Here is a 26,377-nt window from a genome sequence, read left to right as displayed (position 1 = left end):
GTAAGTATGTATGTTTGTTACTATTTAATGCAAAAACTACTGGTGGATTTTAATGAAATATTACAATAATATAGTTTATACATCAGAATAACAAATATGCTATAAATTTAGTGTGAAATCGCGGGCACAGCTAGTTTTATATATATAAAGATGTAAGTCTGTAAGACAGAATACCCTATTGTCATGATATTTTTGTTATACCTGACTTGTGTCAGAAAATTCTATTAAGTGTCCACATTCTCATTTTAAACTCTGAATCATCACATTAAGGTCTAAAATAGATTGTTTCGATGTCATATCCCATGGTATACAAATTAGCAAGTGACAATATTGCTGACAAGAACGCGAATGCATAAACACGACTCGTGCGGAGGTATCACCTTTAACACTAAGATACTTATGTATATTTCTGGCCACCTCCTTTGATCCTGTAATAAAAATTACATTATTATATACACTTCCGGTTCTTCGAGAGAAGTGGAAAGACAAGAAAAAGCCATCATACGAGGCTGCAAATGGAACGGTCGAGTTATGCGTATGTCTAATCCCCTTCCGATCGATCCCCCGTCCAATTCAAACGGGGATCGAAATTACGACGACCTGCCGAAGTTCGAACCCCTAGGGGTTCCTGATCCTATCTTATCTTATGACAATTCCCTGGTTTCCTTTATCACCCGCATACCTATTAGCTAGTGATTTTTGTACCCGTCATACGTAGCCTCGGCTGGGACTGAACTGGGGACTATATAAATGATATCCATCTATAACAAGTGACCTTTGTACCTATTGTATATATTTGTGCCCAAAATGTGCGCGAATTTTTAAAAATAAGTTGGGATATGCTAGGCACATGAGAGCACATGAAAGACGTGGGAGTCCTTGAAGCGGTCGCCGTAGCCGGAACGGCTAGGACAGTATCACGTAGTCACGCCTGGGATTGAACTGGGGACTACATAAATGATATCCATCTATAACAAGTGACCATTGTACCTATCATACGTAGGCACGCCTGGGACTGAACTGGAGACTATGTAAATGATATCTATCTATCTATCTATAACAAGTGACCTTCGTCTCGTTGTTTCTTCCCATGCCTGGGAACTAAATTGGGGACCAAATAAATGATATCTACCTATTTATCTATAACAAGCGACCTTCGTACACGTCCTACGTTGCCACGGCTGGGAACCGAAATGGGGACCAAATAAATGGATAGTATCCAAACCTGGGCATTTAGGAGACGGAGGAGCAGGGCAGCCGCGGGGAGCCCATCTGCGTGAGGACCCGGTCCAGCCACTGCAGCGGCCCGTTGAGGTGCAGCTCGATCCAGCACGGCGTTGACGTCACCGTCTGTCGTCTGACCACAGACAATAACAATCATGAGATGACGGCCTCGTTGGTCTAGCGGTTTAGCACACTGCTTTACTTCCGATGATCCCCGGTTCCTTTCCTCGCGCGGTACCAATATTTGTTGTTTGTATCAGTCTGGGTGTTTTCTATGTATATTATATATGTATTTACAAAAAAAAGTATCTAAGTATTTATATAAGTTGTCTAGTCACCATAACACAAGCTTTAGCTAGCTTAACTTGGGTCTAGATGGCGCTGTGTGAATTGTCCAGGGTTGTTTATTTGCATTATAAATAGAAAATACACAAAAAAAAAGTATACAAGTATTTATATCAATTGTCTAGTACCCCTAACACAAGCTTTGCTTACCTAGAGACTAGATGGCGCTCTGATTATTTATTTATTTATATTGTACATAGAAATAAAACACACACAAAAAAGTTTCTAATTATTTATATCAGTTGACTAATACCCATAACACAAGCTTTGTTTAACTTGACTAGATGGCGCTGTGTGAATTATCCAGGGTTATTTATTATTTATTTTTATGACACGAGAATTTTATATATAATATATTAATTTTATATATATATATATATATAATATTATATATTTTTCATACACAAGATAAAGTTGTCCACCTGTAACATTTTGTTTTAATTATTGGATTTTTTTTTATTTAAAAAATACAACACACAAATTTTTACTTGCTACGTTCTTTTATCTTTTTTTTATAGTGATGAGTTTGCGGGGCTACTAGCTAATCTTATATATAAAATTCTCGAACGTTCCCAGACACGGTTGAGATAAAAATTTTGTGAGCGTATTGTTATGACTATTCAAAAGTGCTTAAATTTTTTTTTTATTTGAATAAATGATTTTCTTTCTATTTTTATATTATATATGCATATTTAATAGGTCTGAGAATCGGCCATTATATATTTTTCATACACCTAAGATAAAGGTTGTCCACCTCTAACATTTTGTTTTAATTATTGGACATTTTTTTTTATAATGCGGCTTTAAAAAATACATACCACCACCTCAAATTTTTACGCTTCTACCCGTATTTTTTATCAACCCCTATTTTTTAAAGTGAATACATAACTTTAATTTGTATGACAAAACAACGGCTACTAAAATGTCTAATCTTATATATAAAATTGGTCGAGCGCTCGTGTCACAGTTTTCGTTCCCATACTCCTCTGCGACACGGCTTCTCCTGAACCGATTCTCATAAATTTTGGGTTATGTATTCAATATTGAGTAGGTAATGAAAATCGGTGGTTTGCCAACACTCTATTTTAATAATTATTTAAAAGAGCCACGCAAATGTTAGCTCGTTCTTCTTGGTAGACCATCCCTAATTTTTTTTCATTTTCATTAGACAAAATTTTTAGTTTCTATTTTTTATATATATCATATATTGGTCATACAAAAAAATACATACAATAAAATTTATTTTAAACAAATTCCATTCTATCATCAACGCCTATTTTTTTATATAAACGTTATCAATTTATATGCCAATACAACGTTTGCCGGGACAGCTTTTTATAGTTATATATATCTGTTTTTTATGTCACTGTTGTTGTGAAGACGTCACTCGGCGCCCCATCCCATTGACATGAACTCATCCGTATGTTAAGTTTTTATATTATAATTTTTCCTCGTCAGCTGGAAGAACTGCCTCAATTGAAGCCCTTTATTTACAATGCATAGACATATAGGCGTCTATGTCTGCGACAGCAGCGCCGCAAACTCTTGATTATTAAATATCTTCAGATTGCAACCTGCCAAGATTCAAATCAAACCAAATAAAAAATATATATATATCTATATATTGGTCCTACATTATGGGCCAATATTGTTATGTAAATACTATTAAGTTGTAATAATAATATTATTTTAAACAAATTCCATTTCTGTCTACATAAGGATCAAGACAAGTATACATTGGTCAGTTAACAAAATACAACATATAAACTGAAAATGGTATTAAAATCCGTTGAGTAGTTTATTGAAGGAACAGGCCGAAAGAACTAGCTTAGAGATATAAATTGCTGAGATAGAATCTGAGTCAAGGAAATTCCGTAATTAGATCTAGGACTTTTTCTTGGGTTCATAATTTACTTGACAAGGTCTTCGACATGCTTGATTTACCACCAAGGATTCCAATTGAAATTACAACACAGTCAATTTCAAATAGTCGTTGTGTTCCCGCTCCAGTCACACAATGTAAAGATTACCAAAATCTTTGATTTAAACAAAATAATATAAATCCATCGAGAGGCAAAATCTTTGAACTTCGTACAAGGTTTTTCTAAGGTGATAAAGGATGGTAGCTCACCTGGTGGTATTTTGCAGACGGTGGCAGGATGCCAGCCGTAGCGTTGGTTGCAGTTGGGACTCTGCACAAATATTGATGAGTCGCTGAGGCACTCTGCAAACACCTCACCTGTGGATAAATAACATTTGCATATATCAAAAAATTCCAAAATAAAGGGTCTCAATGCAAATTTTAAGGCCTCGGTGATCTAGTGGTTTAGCACACCGACGTACTTCTGATGGTCGCGGTTCGATTCCTCGCACGGCACAAAAATTTGTATTCATGAATATGATTGTTTGTATCGGTGCTAAACCGTTAGACCACCGAGGCTGATAATGACAATGTTACAAATTAATAATAACGTAATATTTATTATGATGGTAATAAATGTTGCAATTACACTCACCACCAATATAATAAAGTCGTACACCTTTGCCAATATGGCGGCGCGTCTGTTCCACCACCTCGTTTCTATTCACGTTTGACAGCAAACCGAGGCAGAACCTGTAAAAAAATAAAAAAAAGGCCTGTACATTCTGTTCGCATATTTATCTTTTTTGTAATTATTTGTTCTTTTTTTTATGCACAATAAAGAGTATTTATTATTATTACATTTCATACGCCATTTAGCAGCCGCGACAAATTTACTTGGAAGTAATTATTTAGCTTGTTTCTTATTAGTCTTTATAATTCCTGACAATTAAGAGGTTCATGTTCATGTTCATCCAGCTTCTCAAAAGTCATCCCCCCTGAAGTTAATGGCGGGGCGAAGGGGTTCGTCCCGAACCTGCACCCTAAGTGCGAAGGTCTGAAGACCTGTCAACCGTACGGCGGGGTAAATCTAACCGTTTTTGAGATATTTATTATACAATTGTTTTTTACAAAAAAATACCGATTTTTGGCTGTTAGCTTATTAGATATGTCCAAGTCTTCTTATTACTATTATTTGGTGCATAAATTGTAAGGTGTCTCGCTGGCACTGGCACGCATTACATTAACCCTAAAGAACTATTGGTTTTTAATTTTTAAATTTAGGACCTGGCGACTCGCAACTAAGTTTTATTACAAATTATGGTTGTACATATATATATATGTATGTATATACAAAAGTCATAGATAATATAAGAACAGAGAACGCAAATAGTTGTGTACAGAGTACGTTAGTATTTTTAGTTAAGAAATACATAGTAAAAATATCCAAAACATATGTATATTATTAGAATGTGAAATGGATACCTCTCGCTGTTGCTGGGGTCCGTGAACCCGTCGACGGTGATGGAGGGCTGCGACGCGTGGAAGGTCTCCCCGACTCTCGTGTTCAGCTCGTAGTAGCTGATGCTGCACCAGAACGCAGGCTCGTGGTACAGTACCGGCGCCGCTTCCGTCGCCAGCCCGGGCGGAGACGGCGTCAGCCGGGTTAGGTCTGGACAACAACACACCATCGTACATACGTAGCGGGATGGTCGCGAGTTCGATTTCCCGCACGGTAAACATTCAGATCAGATGATACAGATGATTCTTAAATCAAAGGTCTATTACAGACTCTTATGATATGCCAAATCTAGCGTAGCTTTCGAGATGAGAAGAACTAACATATCGTCACGGAGCTGGATGGTCGCGAGTTCGATTCCTCGCACGGTAAAATATTATTAATATCATATCAAATCAAAAGTATATTACAGACTCTTATGATATGTGAAATCTATCGTCAGTTTGGAATGATTTCGAGATGAGAAGATCGAGATATATGTCAAATGACTAAAAAAGGTTGAGTAACTATATCCTAGTTACTATAGTAAATAGCGTGAAAATTGTTCAATCTGCAAAGAAATTAGCGTTAAAAAGACTCATTATAAAAATTACTAAAGCTAGACAAGACACTCAGTTCTCTCTGCCTACCCCCTATAGTAACTAGCGTGAATATATAATAACAAAATTGTCAACAAACAGCTAACTCACTCATGTTGTCGTTATGGTCCATTGGGTCCCCATCCTCGCTGATGTATCCAGGCGGCGGGGTCTCCACCGATGATGAATTACTGAAACAAAAAGCAATATATGTACAAATAAATAAAATTGAACAGTTCGTACGTAATAAAATTAACTGCGTTTTCATTCAATGTATATGGAAGTATATATGGTACCTACGGCAAAATAAATATTTAAATCAAAATTAAAATCTGTCTGTTTGTTCTTACAAATCTCTGAAAAGGCTGGACCGATTTTGACTTTCACTAAATATTATAAGGAGTTCCTCAAGCTACTTTTACTATTTAATTTTATAATAATAATTAACCTAGACAATTCACACAGAGCCATCTAGTCACAAGTTAAGCAGAGCTTATGTTATGGTAAAAGTTTATTTATAACAGTTAGCTAAACTGTTATAAATAAACTTTTTTTGTAAATATATACATAATACACATAGAAAACACCCAGACCAATACAAACAATCATACTCATGAATACAAATGTTTGCACCGTACGAGGAATCGAACCCGTGACCATCATATGCAATGAATATGCATATTGTACTAATATAATAATAGTAATTTAGCCAGCACTTACACATGTATGGTGGTATTACTGGGCACCTGCTGCGCCAGAGTGGCTTCCATGTACATAGCGCTGTGGCCGCCCGGGCCGACCCCCACCACGCCTACTACGCCGCCGCTCTGCATCACACTAGAAGACCAAACACTATTGTAAAAAAAAAAGGAAAAAATACAGTAAATACATTATCCATATTGAAAATAATCTTATGTTATGATATGATATGAAAATATCACTTATGTTCAGTAAAATCCTACATCAGTCTTAATATAAGTTGAGCAGAGAAGAGAGATCTCTGCTATACTATAGTGCACCATTTACCACCACATGGGTCCACTTCAACATACGTGACAAACATGCATACGGCTATCTGACAAACATGCATACTTTTTCAAATTTTAATAAATTGCGTAAAATTTAATAAAAAGCGCCCTTTTTTATACGTCAATTTTTCTAATTTAAATAAAATCTGTAGTGTCATAAAAAGCGCGCCATTTTTATTCTATGCCAGTACAGAGTACTGTGTTTATCTGGTTTGCTGTCAAACTGTCAGAACCTCATACTTCCGAACTAAATAAAGTGCCGAAAATTTAAATTAATAAATACTATTATGTTGATGTTAAAATTCAGATTTTTGTTGTACCTAATATTTTTTTTATATTGAATCAACTCTGCAAAAGAATCGAGAATTCTAGAATCTACAAAGCCTAGCCCTTACAAAATGTGTATATATAAATTAATGACCTGTCTGTGTGGTCGTGGTGCAGGTAGTCCGTGTATGGCGGAGGGGCGCGCACCTCCCCCTCGCCGCAGCGGGGCACGAGGATCGGCGGCAGCGCTGTCATACAAACAAACATATTAATACTAGCTGTCCTTGCAAACATTGTTTTGCTACATACATTTCAGTACTAATATTGCTATTAAAAAATTGGGGTTGGTGGTAGAGGGGTGAATTTTTAAGGTTGTATTTATTTCTAATGTCAAAGTATAAAAAAAATTTGTTTAAAAGATCTAAGCAAACAGACGACGGAAGCAACTTGATTTTATTAGTCTGTAAAGAAAATATTGGTTGAAAGAGAGAGAATATTTATTGGAAGAAGCCTTCCTGAAGACTCTCAACTTTGTAGAATCGACAAAGACGAAGAGAAAATATATATGATAATAAAATTCTCCAGTTCTTCTCAATTGGATTTATATACTGAACTGGATGGTAGGGAAAACTTACATACAAAAAAATTTGACGTTCATAAGCGTCTAAAATGTCTAAATGATTTTTTAATTTTGTATTTTTGAAATAAATAGCAATACTGTGTACACTTACCCGGTGTGTCAATTTTTATATAGTGATAAGGGTTGATGCACACTTCGTCTTTTTTGAACTGGTAGGTAAACTCGCAGTGGTCGACTGGTTTCAGTTCATGTTGACTCTGAACAACAAATGTTACACATGAGAATAGATGACTATAGACAAAACTTTACTAGGGGGTAGACTTTTTACAAAGTCATCTGCGTGGGTACCTTAGCCTCACCTACTTCACTACTTCAGGTGCCAAGCAAGCGGTCTTAGAAGTGGCAAAGAGGGCAATCACCTGAGACCTTGCTGTTGCTAAGGTCTCATCCAAAGCAAAATTTTACACAAGCAATAAGTGAAATCTTGCCTAGTGGCAAATAGCAAAAACTTCCCGATTTAGACATTTTATCACAAATGTAATAAATTACCAACACTAAAATATAGAAATATCTCATCTACCTCGGTCAGCCTGAGTAGTTGCAGGTAAAATTTACAGCAAAACACTTCTGGATGGAGGTGACATGTTAATAGTGTCACTTTCAGTTATAATAAAATGATTATACATTTAGATATGGGTACTTGTACCAACCTGAAGCTGCGGCCACCGCCACAGCCTGCAGTAAACAACATGCGGCAAACCCTTCCTGTACTGTCCATTTATTACGTTATCGTTTGGTTTCACTCTGTAAATTAAAAAAAACACTTACAAATCTCGAAAAAGCTTCGAATTTTAGAGGGGGAGGAGCATTAGTAATGGGGACTAGTAGAAATAGAAATAATCTTTATTCAAATCACTATACATTTCTTTTTATTGGGTTGTTCTGGCTATTGTCAATATCTTAGACCTGTAGCATTGCGATCATACATAGATCTATTGTGCTCTCCCTTTTTCAGAGTTTGCTACCAAGACCCGTCAGGGACTAAATATCACTATAATAATACCTAAGGGATCACTATACTTACTTCATAGATATAATTAATTGAATAGTAATGCAATACTTTCTTTATTCTACAGCTCATGCAGAAAGCAGACTTATCATAAGAAGAATGAAAAAGAAACTTGTGTACTACTCTTTTAAATAAATATTGTTCAGCATTACATATTTATGATTTTGTGGGAATATAAAGTGGCTCCATTGCTAGCAATGTACCCTGTTATGATTTTGTGTACACGATACATATACAAAGTGGTCCCTTTGCTAGCAATTTAAGGTAATAATACTATAGGTTCACCTCCACACTGTATCTGAAACCATTGTCGTTAATTCCTAGTAAGTTTCCCACAATCGGCTAACTGACCTGACCTCATACTCATCATGGCAATTTCCACTAGTGACCCACCAGCATATACTATTAATGCAGGCAGATACACTATTATCATATACAAAAGATAACAACAACAACAATAATCACCTTCAGTGAATTGGTACACATGTTTTCTGTTTAAATAAATATATAAATAATATATATAACAAATTGGCCCTATATATAACATACAGAGATCAACATTTTATTGACCGACAGATAGCTTAAAAGACATAATGCTTATGATTTTATACACTAATGGGAGAAAAAAACAGCAAGTAAAGTGAGACAAATTCCTCACTGGAAGTACAGTTCTCTCCCGTCAACAAATTACCACAACAAATTTTCTAAAGGCTTGATGAACCGATTACAAGATATGGATACGAAAAAAGAAGCTTCTAGATACAGTTGATGATGTATTCCATCTGAAATGTGAATGTCTGCCCAAATTCACATCATATCCCAAAAACGTTAAATTAAAAATATTATAATCTAATTATAGCCATATATCTGAATAGTATAAAATTTTCGCGCGATATTTTTAGCATATTATATTATAGCCATACATTTAATTGGTTGCAGATAAAATGGCGCGGAAAAAATCGAAGAGCAAATACGTTCTGTTGATGATCTAACACTCTTACAAGAATCTAGTAAGAAAACATCCGACAATCAAATTAGGAAGGACAAAACGTTCATACTTCCTATATCTTTAAAATTTGTTTCACTAAACAGAAATAAAATATTAATTAACTTATCTATATTTAAATCGATTACGACTTTTAGAAATTAGTCTAGCCAAATTGTTATCATCTGTTAGTATTATTTTAGTCATAAATATTATCTAATCAAGACAATGGTATGCACGAAATAATAAAAAAAACTACCTTTGTAATTATTTATGAATTTCACAATGGTATCAAAACATATAAACTGCACAAAAATCTTAATGTAAGCAGTGAAAATATTAGTTGAAAAATAATAATCACTTTTATTCCGATATCACGGGAAAATAATAAAGAACAAGTTTGCAGAGTTAAAACCCAGTCGCCATGTTGACACAAAAGCTTCGATTTGTTTTGACGGCAAAATGACCTCCGCCTTGCGTCCGTCTATGGTTATGTAACTAAATTGCGGGGGTCACATCGAACTCTAGGGTCATTCAACTTTTAAGGCTACGACATTTGGGTGGTTTATACTATACATCCGCGAAATATACACTGGCACAGAGTACCTTTTTTAATGCAGTTTTCAATACAATTTTAATTTATTTTTTGCAATAATACCTCAATAATAAAATTTATTTAAAGAAATAATCTAAATAATAAATTTAAATATAATCATCATTCTAGTAAGAAATCTAGCTATTCGCATCCTCAACTCACGTTGCATGACTCTACGATCAAAAATAGACTTTAAAACCATAGCAATATAGACCATTAAAATACTACCAGTTGACAATAATCACAATGACCGGAAATGTCATAATTCCAAAATCATTAGGAAAATATAATAATCAATAATTCAATAATGCACTGACCTCGGAATTGTAACGCATTTAGTATGACTGTTTTGGCTAGATATCGCCTTTTCTAATTCTTCTAGAGCACCGCTCTTTTTTAATTTTTTAACTAAACTTTTTACAGCTTTTTCGGACCATTTATCTTCAGCTGCAGACGATCCCTCGGGACCCTTTTTCCATCCTAGAAGTCTTTTCACAACAGGGGGGGTTAGCGGAAACATGCCGCAACACTTCACTTATTAAGACATCAAAATAGAATACCTATTTAAATAACAAATTAATTTCGCGCACAAATACTACGTTCTGTATTTAGATAAACTATCGGCCATATTGAGAAATTAAACAATGGAATGACAATGACAGTTAACTGGACAGTTCTAATGTGTCAAGTGCTTGGTCAATGTCAATCAAAAATGTTAATATATCTGTCTCTTTCATTCTCCCAAACTAATTTGAACAAAATCGCAATGAAAGTAAATGCCATCCTTTTCTTGCAGTGTTTACTTTTTATATCTGAAGTCATAGACAACAGATGACTGAAGGCCAGTATCATTATCATAGTGTTGTATGAGACATTATTAATCAATAGATTTTCAAAATATGTCTATTCCTTTTGAAATTTCAGCATCTCATTTGGACTTTTTCACGGGAACTACATATTTGTTATATCGTTCTAAATTGCTTTATATATCCGGATTTTATTATGCAAAGGTCGTAGAAATTGTGAATCCACATCATTGAGATTGTTAACAAATAGATCAACAAACTAAATGAAGTGATATCGTTTTCATTCAGTTTGCTGATCCATTTGTTCTTAAAAAATATTGACACTTAGAGGAAACAAGAAATTAAAATATAAATAATTAAATTAGAATCTACATATTTTTTTATACATTAAACTTAGTAATAATAGATTTTTAATAATTGTTAAATTGATTTTATATTGAATTCTTACGTTTACAAAATTTTAATAAATGGTTCAATAAAATATATAACTAGTTTTTAAGGACCATAAGATTATAGGAAAAATACATTTAAAACTATTTACTAAATTTATTTGAACTCTCAATGTGTGAATGTATCACTTTAAAATAAATAGTGATAAAATAAACATTCTACACTATGTTACAGCTGTGATTATAAAAATTGATTTAAATAAGTAAAATCCTATCGATTTTGCTAGTTCTATCGACAAAAATTTGCATAGTGCCATCATTATTACATTTTATTATTTTATATCTTTGAAATTTTAATATTCATTGCTGGCTTGCCAAAGTGGTAAGAAATCGACTTGTGAAAAAATATACTAATGTATACGGTCAACTTTTATAATATCACCTACGTTTGTCTATGACCGTTTACACGAAAATTCAAAATTCGAAGTTTTTTGAATATTTGATTGTCAATAAAATCAAAATAATATGGGTATCAAATGGCTTTCAAAAATGTATATTCGAATTCATTTGTTACTTCTCTGAAGACGTACGTGCCAGTTTTCTTATGAAATCGTGATTTTGGAGTGAAAATCTTCAAAAGGTAAAATATATGAAATGTTTCTGGGAATTGATATTAATCGAACGATTCCATTTAGAATTAGTAATAACAGCCACTAATACATTTGTAACTGGCTGTTTCACTTACTGGCCAGTACTATTTTATTAATTTTTTCTCACTTTATTGGATGTAATTTATTAAGTCATGCTTATTAGTATGGCTGGAAAACTTATTGAAACTTAATTTTATGAACAATAATAAAAACTTTGCTTGTATATAAAATAAAACATATACAGGGGGCGTATTATGAACTCTTTAAAATCCAGTCAGTTTCCAGGCAGTTCAGTTTACGGCCTTAAACTGAATTGTTCTTTTTCGTATTATGAGGGTCCAAATTCAAACCGTATTCTGCCTGGATAGTTTGTCTCTGGCTGGTTAGTGGATTTTCTCGCGCTGCGTTCGGATACGCATACATTCGTTGCAACGTTAAGTCGAGTTTTTGTATGTCACTTTTTGGACAAAATATTAATTAAATAAATGTAAATTAAATATAGAAAATAGTAATTAAGATACAATGGTAGAATTTGTGTAATATACAAAAATATTCCAGACAGTTTTATTGTCTTTTTTAATAATTCGGATTTATTTGTAAAAAATATTTTCATTGTAATATCCAAACGAACTTTGTGCATCTACTTAAAATTCCGCGCAAAGTACTTAATTCTGATTTTAATGTACAATTTGAAACTTAGCCTTTCCATAACTTTATACGCAAGTTAAATTTAATAATTCAATTATTGTGAAAAATATACCTAATGTAACGTAAGTATTCCTAACATTTTCTTAGTAATGTTTTTTTAAAATAATGCTAATATGTAACTGTTTATATTTGTATATTTATCTAACTAAATTGTAGATCAGGGACTGAAACCTCTCGCCAACGTCGTGTATCGTACCGGTAATTTGAAATTATATGGGATTTTTAAAATCCCATAGGGAAATGGCAAGTGGCTTTAATAAGTCCGCTCGAGAATACTATACCAATCGCTTGTGTGAGGACGTCACTCAGCAATTAAACTCCTTAGGAAAAGGGGCTTTTAAAGACTGGAAAGGATTGTCAAGTTTAAGTGTTATAAGATAACCATCTGAAGTTTAATTTATTTCATTTAATAGGAATCTCTGTAAAATCTGAAATACATGTATCTATGCAAATAAATTGAAGTATCTGTTTGTAATTCTGAAGTTCACCATACAACAGCATTTCATTAAATGCATACATATATAAGGTAAGATAAATGACATCAAAAATAAAAATATTTGTCTGTCCGTTTGTTTGTTCTTGCTAATCTTTGAAACAGCCGGACCAAATTTGAGGGATACTTTCACTGTCATATGTAATGAGTTGTGTAAAGGAGTAACTTACATAAGTTACTTTTATTTGAAATATTTTATTTATTTTAACAAAAACTAGGTATGCCATATGGACAAAGTCATAGGTAATAACTAGTATATAATAAAATTATCATATCCATTTAATTATAACTACCAATAAAAGACATAAATAATGTACCTATATCCTTTATTATAAAAACAAATTATTAAAACATTGACCTATTAACAATATTATTATTTATAAATGTTTCAATTTCTTAGTTCCACAACTAAACAACATGGGTTTGTCTAGCAGCTAGACCTTCATTTAGTTCTCTATAAGAGCTCAAAGTACATGTAGGCATCTAAATCTAGAAGCCCAATTGTGCTCTCAATGATATTCCATGTTCTTACAGTGTAATATGCTTCTTGTGGTCCTGGTATAGCATTTGAGATGGGAGTATACTTCTCTAAAGCATATCCTGGATCTCCTAAAAAAAAAAACAACATATTATATACTATAATATTAATATTTATTTACAAAAAGTATTATTTCATTAAAAACACAGCACAATAACTGTTGGTGCTGATAAATAACTATGTTTCTAAATTACTGGAGTTTAGAGCTTAGATGTAATGATGTTTGTAGTTTCATAATAAAATTTTGTGCTTACCAAGTAATCATAAGGATTTATTCTCTGGTTTGCCCAAATGTCATGAGTAGCTCCAGTTCCAGTTGGCATCCACACTTATAATCTCCATGTCAGCATTACTAACCTAAAATTTTTTTCTAGATTAATTACATAGATGAAGATTATTTGAAAAATAAGAGAATAATTAATAGATAAATATTATTTGAAACATATGTCTAAGTGTTATGGTCATTTAATATTTAAGTAAACAATTTATTGTTAGTATATAAGTAGCTTTAGAGATGTATAATCATTAACATATTTTGCATATCTAAAATCTTGTTTATTGTTAATTTATATAATTATATTAAAAAAAAAAGATATTAAAAGTGCTTATATTATTAAACATGTCTTTTAATTTATATTTCACTTACCAATTATATATTTAATGAATGGTATTGTTTTCTACAGTAATATCTCTTCTTAATTTACAATGGGGTGGCATGTGTACAGTCAAATACAGCCCAATACACCCAGCATTCCAAATTCCAATTATAAAACCTAAAATATAATTAATTTAATTTAATTAATTGTCCTCGGGGGAAAGTGTCGGAGAGACTGCACATCATCAGACTGTTGCATACTTATATACTTGCTTTCTAGGCTTTACTTGTATGCATACATTTTACCATATATATTATCACTATATCATATGGTATGGTACATGGTCATAGATGTATTTGCAACAATCACAGTTGCTAATTGTATAGAAATAGATACCTTTGAATATTTATTATATATCCTTTACTCAGATGTCCTTGGAATTTTATATATGTATTTACTTTTGGATGTTGGGTAAATGCAATAAATCGGTTATTTGCCATTGGCTGTGCTAGCGAATGTACAGCAATATCACAAGTAGGCCGTTGATACGAGCCTGCAGCGTAAATAATAATGCTACTAAAACCTGACATAGTCAGCTAGTGATTTAGTGAAATAATTACAATACAATATACCTTAGTTTCCACTGGTAGGTCTGTAAATTTCGATGATACCGGCATATGAGTTCGCACGCATATTACGCACCAAATCTTTGTTTAGATTATAACGTTTTCTAAATTGTTCATTGTCTATATCAATTGGATTGGATAGGTCGCGTAATCGCCGTCTTTTCACTTTCCTTACTTCTTTTTCGTAGGGTGCACACATTTCCAAAAACTCCAATACTTCGAGTTCATCACACATAATTAAAATTAAAACGAAACAAAAACAATCGAAATAACTGCACAAACATGTTTTAAACATAATAAAAACTGACATAGAAATAGAAATAATAACCAAATTACAATAATGAAGCTATAAATTAGAAAACAATTCTATAAAAGCTAATATGAAGCCACCGTAAACTGAATTGTTTTTAAACGGTCTTTTTGACAGTTGCGTCCGCTTAGATCTGTCAAATGAAACGCTCATAATACGAAATAGCCGGTCAGTTTTCGGGCAGAAGACGTTCAGCTGTCACGTGACCGCTGACTGGCTGGCTAATAGCGTTCGTAATACGAAATCGCCAGGCAGTTCAGTTTAAGCCGTAAACTGAATGGGAATAAGAGTTCATAATACGGCCCCAGGTCCTTTATTATTGACGTATAACATCTATTTACCTCTAAATTTATAAGAATATTGTAAATTATTCTCTTAAATTATTGGCATCCTATGAATAATGTATTAATATATCTCTGATTTATTATATATATAGAGATAAAGTAATGTTTTTCAAAATATATTTTTTTTTATTTTTCTGAACATTATTTGGGTATTTAACACTTAGTGAAAAGTTATGCATAATGTTGAGTATCTCAGTCACCTATTTTAGTCACCAAGCAATTTTGTTAGGCGTTTCACTTGTTGAAGAGTGTTAAATGGCTGTGAACAATTAGAGCATAATTCTTTTGTTCTTCAGAGAGGCATCATGTCTATGATGTCAGTGGTGCATATATATTTTTTGGACTACTCTAATACTGTTGGCCGCAGCTGGTCTTTACAGCTTCACCAGATGTTAGGGGGCGAGTGCAGATGGCACTGAAAACCAAAGGATGGACTTATGGAGTGGCTGAAGGCTAACTTCCGCCTGACAGATATGACTTTAGACTGATGGCACTGCTAGGGGTTCCTTGGCTCAAGCCATCATAATTTCTATCCCCGTTTGAACTGAATGGGGGATTGATTGGGGGTATATATATATATATATATATATATATATATATATATATATAAAAAAGTATATCTCAGGCGGTATGGCAACGTCGCATTCTATTTTGCGATGTGGCCATATATATTCGTCGATAGTACGATATACTCGACACATTTTTTACTAATAATTCGTGCATGACTGGCTCCGAACGGCTAAATTTTTGGTATACACAAAGACTTTTTGGCTCTGAATATATTTCAAAAATCAATTAATTATGTTGATCACTTTATATACTCGTCCTTACTGCGATACTTATTTTCATCCGGATATATATAGATACCGTAACGGTCTATCAATTATGAATTTATTAATTTACTAATGTAGATATTTTATATTCGCAATGCTCCATACATAGTAACTCCACCGTTGCAGGGGGGAGCACCGTACACCGCACCCCGCGCACACAAACAAATTAGATATTTTTTGAATACACAAAGACTTTTTGGCTCTGTATATATATTTCAAAAATCAATTAATTGTGTTGATCACTTTATATACTGGTCCTTACTGCGATACTTATTTTAATCCGAATATATATAGATACCGTAACGGTCTATCAATTATGAATTTACTAATCTAGATATTTTATATTCGCAATGCTCCATACATGCAAGCTCCAGCAACGGTGGAGGCAGGGGGAGCACCGTACACCGCACCCCGCGCACACAAACAAATTAGAATAAATTAAATTCATAAGATTATTTATGTATTTCGACTGTCTCGGTGGTCACACCGCTTTACATCCGATGGTCGCGGGTTCGATTTCTCGCACGGTGCAAACATATGTACTCATCGGTCATCGATTGATTTCATCGGTCTGGGTGTTTTATATGTATATTATATATGTATTTACAAGATAAAAATATCTATTTATATCAGTTCAGTATCAGTCTGTGTTAATTGTCCAGCGCTATTTATTATATTTTTATAAACGGTTATCTTTTTCCATCGCACCGCTCGCTATCGACAGTGAATTCATAGAAATGTCACTCTAAAAACAAAAATAGTTTTGTATTTCAAATACTAAATGCAAAATAGGTATTTTCAAAATACTTTTTCAAAATAAAGTACCTTTTGAATTTTTGTCCAAACCTCAGATATTTTATTTATTTTACATAGGTATATCAATCATTACATAGTGTAGTATAAAACAAAGTCGATGTCGCATCTAACAGTACATAAATAAAGAAAGAAGACTTTTTGGCTCTGATACCGTAACGGTCTATCAATTATGAATTTATTATACCTAATCTAGATATTTTATATTCGCAATGCTACATACATTGTAATATCCGCCTCCATTCATTGTAACGGTGGAGGGACTAAATAGTTGAATAAAACTGAATAAGCAGTTGCTCCACTCTATAGGTATGTGTCGTCGTCGTATGCTGTTCATTTTTTCACTCGTTTTGGCGCCAAGAGAGGGTCACATAGTCGTGGTCAAGTTAAGAACTTATAATTTAATTTTGATGACAATAGATACAAGTAAAAAGTAGGTATTATATTAATGTACGTAAGTACTGTACTTAAAAATATTTATTCTTTATTGTACATTTGAAAAACTTAACACTTAAGGACTTGTACATATACACGTACATACTGCCATTTTCTCTTAAAGACATCCAGAGAAGCACTATTTATCAAATACGCGGGGTGCACCGACCTTTGACCTTATAACAGCTGATTCGCGCGTAACGAATTACATTGCTACTTACATTACTATTTTATAGTGGATATTTCACTATAAAATATTATTATTTCTTTAGATTATGACATAATAGCATAGTTTACATGATTTTAAGGGAAACATACGATAAAAAAAATTCCCGTAAAATGTAAAAGATAAAAAATGGTTATTGTTGGTTATCCTTGAGAGATAGACATATACCATCACGGACTTTTTTGTTGACCTTATTTTGATACATCTCAAAGCACTAGACAATACGCATTTTCATTAAACAGTATTGTATTTTTTTTATTTATTTAACTTTAATGCACAAAAAAATTTGTACATGTGGCGGACTTAATATCTTGCCGCGTCATTTACCAGGCAACCATGAGTGGTGCAGCGAAAGATTATTGGCGGTGCACTAATATAAATAAGAAATGTCAAAAAAAGATATATAAATACAAAGCAAAATATACATTTCTATAAAAAAATAACAATATACATACATAAATATATAACCCATAAATGTATAAATAAATACATAATGACCCGATAATCAAATTATAAGTACAGTCTCAAATTGAAAGTAAGAAAAACAGAAAATATAGAGAGAACTATAGGGATATAACAGAAAGATGTTAAAAAAGGAGAAGGACAGTAAAAAAGTTACAAATTTAAATAATATTCCCGCAATTTCTGTTTAAATGAATTTATTACATTATTATATATATTAGGCATACGACTAGCCTTATGACTGTTACTTTTTTTTAATCTATACATCTATATACCAAAATAACAATTTTTATAATTTTAGTCTGTCTGTCTGTCGGTCTGTTTGTTCCGGCTAATCTCTGAAATGGCTGGACCGATTTTGACGGTACTTCTTTTTTGGCAGGTAGCTGATTTATAAGGAGTAACTTAGGTTACTTTTATTTTAGAAAAATAAAGTTTAATTCCACGCGGACGAAGTCGCGGGAACAGCTTGTTTTTAATAAAAACATCTTTTTTGTGGTACTTGAGAATGTTGAAGCCTGTTGTTTGTAATATTGAAATAACCGTTTTTTACTACTTGCATATGAATATAAATACGGTACATAATACACCAAAATAACATATTTTACAATTTTTGTCCGTCTGTCTGTTTGTTCCGGCTAATCTCTGAAATGGCTGGACCGATTTTGACGGGACTTTTTTTGGCAGGTAGCTGATGTAATAAGGCTACTACCTAGTAACTTAGGCTACTTTTATTTTAGAAAAATAAAGTTAAAAACCACGTGGACGAAGTCGCGGGAACAGCTACTGTATAATATATTAGAGATACCTACGTGTTTTTTTATTGATGACTAGCTGTACACGGGATTTCGTCCGTGTGGAATTTAACTTTATTTTTCTAAAATATAAGAAGTTAAATTCCACGCGGTACAGCTAGTTGTCGGTAGTCTAGCGATTTAGCTAGCACACTGCTTTGATTCCTGCTTGGTGGTCGAGGGTTCGATTCCTCGCACGCTGCAAACATTTGTATTCGTGAGTAGGATTGTTTGTAACGGTCTGGGTGTTTTCTATGTATAGATAATATATATGTATTTACGAAAAAAATCTTTGTATTTATATCAGTTGTCTAGTACCCATAACATAATCTTCAGCTAGCTTAACTTGGGTCTAGATGAAGCTGTGTGAATTGTCCTGAGATTACTATTATTATTAATTGGTACACAGGTAAACTACTAACTAGGCCATATTGGTGTTGTTTGTTATGGTGAAAAAACTAGTATATATATAAGTTACACGTACAATTTCAAAGACTTATTTCTTCAAAACTACTGGCTATTTTGAAATAAAACTTTAGGGTTTGTATATGTAATGTTTGCATATAAAATATGATTAAAGGTTACCAGTGTATTTACACTTTTACTGAACAAACAGAGTTGTTTAATAGTGAAAATATTGTGTGGAAGACATCAATTACTTTCAGTACATGTATAGCTTTTCTCTTTTCCTAATTATTATTATTATTAAGTTTAAAGTGGTTGAATTTTACGTAAGGGGTATTTATACATTATTTCTAATTTACCATTTATTTTAAGTTTTTTAAACTCTATTCATCGAGACCTATCGAATGAGTCCAAACACGATATTTCTGCTGTATGTAAGTTTTCGAAGAGTATGTTCATCATCTGATAATACTGGTGCCAGCATGAAGTCAAGGTTAACAGATAACTAATTACTTTTATTTCGTCAAAATCTTTAGATTACGTATAATAAATTCATAATATCGCTACCTATTCAAATCAAAACAAGTATTAGGTACTTCATGTACTAGTATATAAATTCATCAACACACAAGTAAATGATTTTTAAATATATTCAGAGCCAAAAAATCTTTGTGCATTTAAAAAAATTGCCGATACGGATTCACTATTGCAGGAAATTGTTGAAAAAATATATATCGCGTATAGGTATCTACTACTATCGACGAATACATTTGGCAACAACGCGCAACATATGCGATGTTGCCGTTCCGGCCGAGACCATTCCGGAACGGCAACATCGCATATTAGAATACAAAGATAGTGATAGAAAGAGAGAGACAGTGGAATCAGCAATATCTACGGATCGTGGCTGGATCAACTAAGTGTGCAAGTTTATATAAATGTATATATATATATATATACATTTGTCTTTAATTCAAAGGAAATATAAATAATGAACGAATCACATTTAAAACAGTATAAATATTTAATAATAAGTTAATAGTTTAATAAGTACGTACGTAATATTATCACATGGTAACAGCACGTATTATGGCAAAAATAAACATCGGCTGATTTGAAATGATTTATTATAGTAATAATAGTAATCTCAGGACAATTCACACAGCTTCATCTAGACCCAAGTTAAGCTAGCTGAAGATTATGTTATGGGTACTAGACAACTGATATAAATACAAAGATTTTTTTCGTAAATACATATATATTATCTATACATAGAAAACACCCAGACCGTTACAAACAATCCTACTCATGAATACAAATGTTTGCAGCGTGCGAGGAATCGAACCCTCGACCACCAAGCAGGAATCAAAGCAGTGTGCTAGCTAAATCGCTAGACTACCGACAACTAGCTGTACCGCGTGGAATTTAACTTCTTATATTTTAGAAAAATAAAGTTAAATTCCACACGGACGAAATCCCGTGTACAGCTAGTCATCAATAAAAAAACACGTAGGTATCTCTAATATATTATACAGTAGCTGTTCCCGCGACTTCGTCCACGTGGTTTTTAACTTTATTTTTCTAAAATAAAAGTAGCCTAAGTTACTAGGTAGTAGCCTTATTACATCAGCTACCTGCCAAAAAAAGTCCCGTCAAAATCGGTCCAGCCATTTCAGAGATTAGCCGGAACAAACAGACAGACGGACAAAAATTGTAAAATATGTTATTTTGGTGTATTATGTACCGTATTTATATTCATATGCAAGTAGTAAAAAACGGTTATTTCAATATTACAAACAACAGGCTTCAACATTCTCAAGTACCACAAAAAAGATGTTTTTATTAAAAACAAGCTGTTCCCGCGACTTCGTCCGCGTGGAATTAAACTTTATTTTTCTAAAATAAAAGTAACCTAAGTTACTCCTTATAAATCAGCTACCTGCCAAAAAGAAGTACCGTCAAAATCGGTCCAGCCATTTCAGAGATTAGCCGGAACAAACAGACCGACAGACAGACAGACTAAAATTATAAAAATTGTTATTTTGGTATATGTACCTTATATATATTCATATGCATGTAGTAAAAACGGTTATTTCAATATTACAAACAGACACTCCAATTTTATTTGTATGTATAGATGTATAGATTATTATTTATTTATTTATTTATTCATCCAAAATAATACAAATTGTGTAGGATAACGTAATAGTAACATTACAGTAAAATTTTGTCAACAACATAATAGCAACTTAAATATTAAATCTCGGTATATCTATAGACTAGCTGGCCCCAGCGACTTCGTCCGCGTGAAATTTTATTTTATTTTTCTAAAATAACAGTAGCGTAAGTTACTCCTTATTACATCAGCTACTTGCCAAAAAAAGTCCCGTCAAAATCGGTCCAGCTATTTCAGAGATTAGCCGGAACAAACAGACAGACAGACAGACAAAACTTGTAAAATATGTTATTTTGGTGTATGTACCGGATTTATATTCATATGCAAGTAGTAAAAACGGTTATTTCAATATTACAAACAGACACTCCAATTTTATTTACATGTATAGATGTATAGATTAAAAAAAAAGTAACAGTCATAAGGCTAGTCGTATGCCTAATATATATAATAATGTAATAAATTCATTTAAACAGAAATTGCGGCAACATTATTTAAATTTGTAACTTTTTTACTGTCCTTCTCCATTTTTCACATCTTTCTGTTATATCCCTATAGTTCTCTCTATATTTTCTGTTTTTCTTACTTTCAATTTGAGACTGTACTTATAATTTGATTATCAGATCATTATGTATTTATTAGATATTAACTATTATATTATGCATAAAAAATATTTGTAATAATAAAGAAAATACATTTAAAATGTTTTACTTGTTGTGTTAGTTATTTATAAGATCTTACTATAATTGTTAGCTGCTTTACAATTTAGAAAGTACAATAGGTAATGTAAATTAAAATTAATTGAATACTTAACAACGTTTTGTTCGATTAAATTCATTTAATTATTAAAATAGTTAATTTAAAATTAGAATAAAGACAAAAAAAAAAATAACAAAAAAAAATCGGTGGCGGGAATTGAACCTTGAGCGTCCGTTTGGTAAGTTGATTTGAAATTCAAAGGCTTATTTCTTCGAAATTACTGGTCATTTTGAAATAATACTTAGGGTTCGCATACCCTTATCGGATACTACTACTACACGGAGTTTCGTCAAAATAAAATATCTAGGTTAGGTATAATAAATTCATAATTAATAGACCGTTACGGTATTTGTATATATTCGGATCAAAACAAGTACTATGAAATAAGAACGAGTATATAAATTGATTAACACAAGTAATTGATTTTTGAAATATATTCAGAGCCAAAAAGTCTTGTTTCTTTATTTATGTACTTGTTAGATGCGACAGCGACTTTGTTTTATACTATACTAATGATTGATATACCTAAAATAAATAAAATATCTGAGGTTTGGACAAAAACTCAAAGGGTAATTTATTTTGAAAATACCTATTTTGCTTTTAGTGTTATAGTACTTTAACTGTTATGTTTTAAGTAACAATGTTTAATTATAATTAATACTACTGCACCAACACTCCGATCGTGCAAAAAAATTTGCTGTTTCATTATTTTTTAGTTCAATTAGTGGTCTACCTAAGTCCTGGGCTAAGGGGGGAGAGTCATGACGCCCCCATGACTCCCATGACCTCCATGACGCTCCCCCCTGGATCCGCCGTTGCGTCTTCTCTTTATTCGCTCAGTAACTTTGTTACAAAAGAAAAGATTCCCGTCCAAAAAATAATAAGTATTGAGGTTTGATCTGGAGTCACGTTACTCCAGACTGATTTCTATAAATATTTAGATTAGATAGACTATTATTCTTGAAATACTAGCTAGACATTATTAAGTTACTGTAGCCATAATGTAGTAGCCCAAACGTGCCAATGAGGAAGCCCTTGGCAAATGCTGCACCCTGATTGGCCCGTTTGAATTGGATCAAGAAGTGGTCGTATGCCAAAAAGGTGGATTTGTATAAAATCGTGTATAAATCGCTTAATTATTATTATTACTCGTCGTGACAGTTGTGGCTCAAAACGGATCAACATTTATATATGGTCAGCTGGCATTAGATCAACAAAAGGCCTCCGGATCAACAAGTGAAAAAGGATCAACAAAAAACTACCTATACGGCACGTCTGAGCCACAAAGTGCCCAAGGGGATATTTATATATATATATATATATATATATGTATATATATATATATGTATATATATGTATATGTATTGGTGTAGGTTGCTACTTATTTGGTTGTGAGGTTGGTATATTATTGCTCAAAGAAAACAATAACATTAAAAAATGAATAAAAAGAAACATTGATGTTCAATTTATTTTCTTTTATTTAATAAATATTTACAATTTTGTATTTTTTATTTATCTATACATATATATAGAAGTGTCTGTTTGTAATTTTGCAATAACCGTTTTTTACTACATACATATGAATATAAATATAGTACATACTCGAAAATAATGTCTGTCTGTGTGTTTGTTCTGTCTAATCTCTGACCGATTTTGACAGGACTTTTATTGGTAGGTAGCTGATGTAATAAGGGGTAACTTAGGGAGCTTTTTTTTTAAATTCCATGTGGATGAAGTTGCAGGTACAGCTTGTTTATATATATTTTGAGTATTATGAGATATTTTAACTCATTAGTGGAATATGGAACTGGCTTAAAGTGGTAATGAATGGATCAGTTCCTGGATTTCAAAAGGAGATAAGTGGAGTAACTGTATCTATAATACATGTAAATGAAATCCACAGATTGTTAATAATACACTTAAGCAGTTCCATGGAGTATATCTGGTTTCAAATAAATTGGAGTCAACTTTTCAGCTGCACAATGTCAGAGGAACAGGGCCCTTTAATTCTATGCATGGAGAATGCTGCCGGTGAAGAGATATCTCTGCGAATAGAACCAGAAGATGACTTCCGGACTTTCCTGGACAAAGCCAAGTATATTTTACCTTGTAACCTACAAGACATTCAAAAGCCTGACGGGTCTAGATAGCGAACTCTGAAAAAGGACTAGCATAATAGATCTATGTAGATTGCAGTGCTACTGGTCTAAGCAATAGACCAAACTCCCAATAAAAATAAAACCACTTTATGAAATTTGATAATTAATAATAATAATAATAATAATTTGATTTATTTATTTCTCCTCACAAACATGATGGCAACAATACATGTAGTATTCTTTATAGTAAAATACTTATATTTATTATTTTAATCGATTTGCTGTGAGGAGCTGGTGTCTGAGATAGGCATAACCTAGGTAGGTAGGATAGGTAATACAGATCACCATGCCCCCAACCGAAAATTGATATAAGTTAAACAAATTATGATGCTTATACTACACTAAATAAATTATAATTATACAACGTTTAGAGATATAAAGAAAAAAAAAAACGAAAAAAGTAGTAGGCAAATGAATAAAGTAGAGAGTACACGGTTGTGGAAAGAGAATGTTGGAATACCATTGAGAAGGGTAGGCCTATGTGTGTGTGTGTGTGTGTGTGTGTGTGTGTGTGTGTGTGTGTGTGTGTGTGTGTGTGTGTGTGTGTGTGTGTGTGTGTGTGTGTGTGTGTGTGTGTGTGTGTGTGTGTGTGTGTGTGTGTGTGTGTGTGTGTGTGTGTGTGTGTGTGTGTGTGTGTGCGTGTGTGTGTGTGTGTGTGCGTGTGTGTGTGTGTGTGTGTGTGTGTGTGTGTGCGTGTGTGTGTGTGCGTGTGCGTGTGTGTGTGAGAGTGTATGTTTGTGTGTGTGTTTGTGTGAGTGTGATTGATTAGTGTGATTATTTTATTTATTATGGAAGGCAACGCTTCTGTATGTACGTCAGCATCTTGGACCTTATATAGGTATATACTAGAGGTTGCGTGTGTGCGCGGGCCTCGCGAGGCCTGTATCTGCTTAGGAGTCGATGTCGGTGTCGATTTTGGTGTCGAGTTCAATGTCGGTGTCGAGGTCGGTGTCGGTGTCGGTGTCGGTGTCGGTGTCGGTATCTGTATAGGAGTCGATGTTGGTGTCGAGGTCGATGTCGATGTCTGTGTCGATGTTGGTGTGGATGTCGGTGTCGATGACGATGTCGGTGCCGCTGTTGAAGTCGATGTCGGTGTCGGTGTCGGTGTCGGTGTCGGTATCTGTATAGGAGTCGATGTTGGTGTCGAGGTCGATGTCGATGTCTGTGTCTATGTTGGTGTGGATGTCGGTGTCGATGACGATGTCGGTGCCGCTGTTGAAGTCGATGTCGGTGTCGGTGTCGGTGTCGGTGTCGGTGTCGGTGTCGGCGTCGGCGTCGGCGTCGGCGTCGGCGTCGGCGTCGGCGTCGGCGTCGGCGTCGGCGTCGGCGTCGATGTCGATGTCGGTGTCGATGTCGATGTCGATGTCGGTGTCGGTGTCGGTGTCGGTGTCGAGGTCGATGTTGATGTCGAAGTCGATGTCGATGTCGGTGTCGCTGTTGAGGTCGATGTCGGTGTCGGTGTCGATGTCGATGTCGATGTCGGTGTCGGTGTCGGTGTCGGTGTCGGTGTCGGTGTCGGTGTCGGTGTCGGTGTCGGTGTCGGTGTCGGTGTCGGTGTCGATGTCGGTGTCGGTGTCGAGGTCGATGTCGATGTCGAGGTCGATGTCGATGTCGGTGTCGGTGTCGATGTCGATGTCGGTGTCGGTGTCGAGGTCGATGTCGATGTCGATGTCGGTGTCATTTTTTAGTAAATTTTCATTTGCATTTTTTATTGCCATCTCGGATTTTATTTTTTCGTTTTTACCCGATATGCAACTGTAGTATGATAGTTTTTTTAGATATAAAGGTGGCCAATTAGCTGTAAGTT

General features: G+C 33.7%; 2 protein-coding genes and 1 long non-coding RNA gene across 3 annotated transcripts in view; 1 reads left to right on the top strand and 2 right to left on the bottom strand.

Moving 5' to 3' along the window:
• Positions 1 to 308: 308 nt before the first annotated feature.
• Positions 309 to 10,571, bottom strand: LOC131852251 (mothers against decapentaplegic homolog 3). The gene is given in 12 exon segments (XM_059202903.1): positions 309 to 428; positions 1,226 to 1,361; positions 2,955 to 3,143; positions 3,701 to 3,808; positions 4,086 to 4,183; positions 4,916 to 5,102; positions 5,639 to 5,718; positions 6,248 to 6,364; positions 6,977 to 7,070; positions 7,554 to 7,659; positions 8,113 to 8,206; positions 10,369 to 10,571. Coding segments are annotated over 11 exon segments (1,404 nt in total). The 3' UTR covers positions 309 to 428; positions 1,226 to 1,233.
• Positions 10,572 to 11,766: 1,195 nt separating this feature from the next.
• LOC131852249 (zinc finger protein 721-like) overlaps positions 11,767 to 26,377 on the top strand; it is a 41,227-nt gene continuing 26,616 nt past the window's right edge. The window contains 2 exon segments of the mRNA XM_059202902.1: positions 11,767 to 11,886; positions 24,387 to 24,506. Of these exon segments, the coding sequence (XP_059058885.1) occupies positions 24,394 to 24,506 (113 nt within the window). The 5' untranslated portion in view covers positions 11,767 to 11,886; positions 24,387 to 24,393.
• Positions 13,911 to 14,942, bottom strand: LOC131852250 (uncharacterized). Its single transcript, XR_009357915.1, has 3 exons — positions 14,864 to 14,942; positions 14,282 to 14,408; positions 13,911 to 13,992 (listed from the first exon to the last, which is right to left on the bottom strand). It is a non-coding gene; the product is annotated as an uncharacterized LOC131852250 (long non-coding RNA).

The sequence above is a fragment of the Achroia grisella genome, unplaced genomic scaffold, assembly GCF_030625045.1.
Source record: "Achroia grisella isolate CSIRO2021 unplaced genomic scaffold, CSIRO_AGI_Agris_v1 utg841, whole genome shotgun sequence".
Lineage (NCBI taxonomy): Eukaryota > Metazoa > Arthropoda > Insecta > Lepidoptera > Pyralidae > Achroia > Achroia grisella.
The sequence above is the reverse complement of the archived record's forward strand: the minus strand, read 5'-3'. Positions and strand labels throughout refer to the sequence as shown.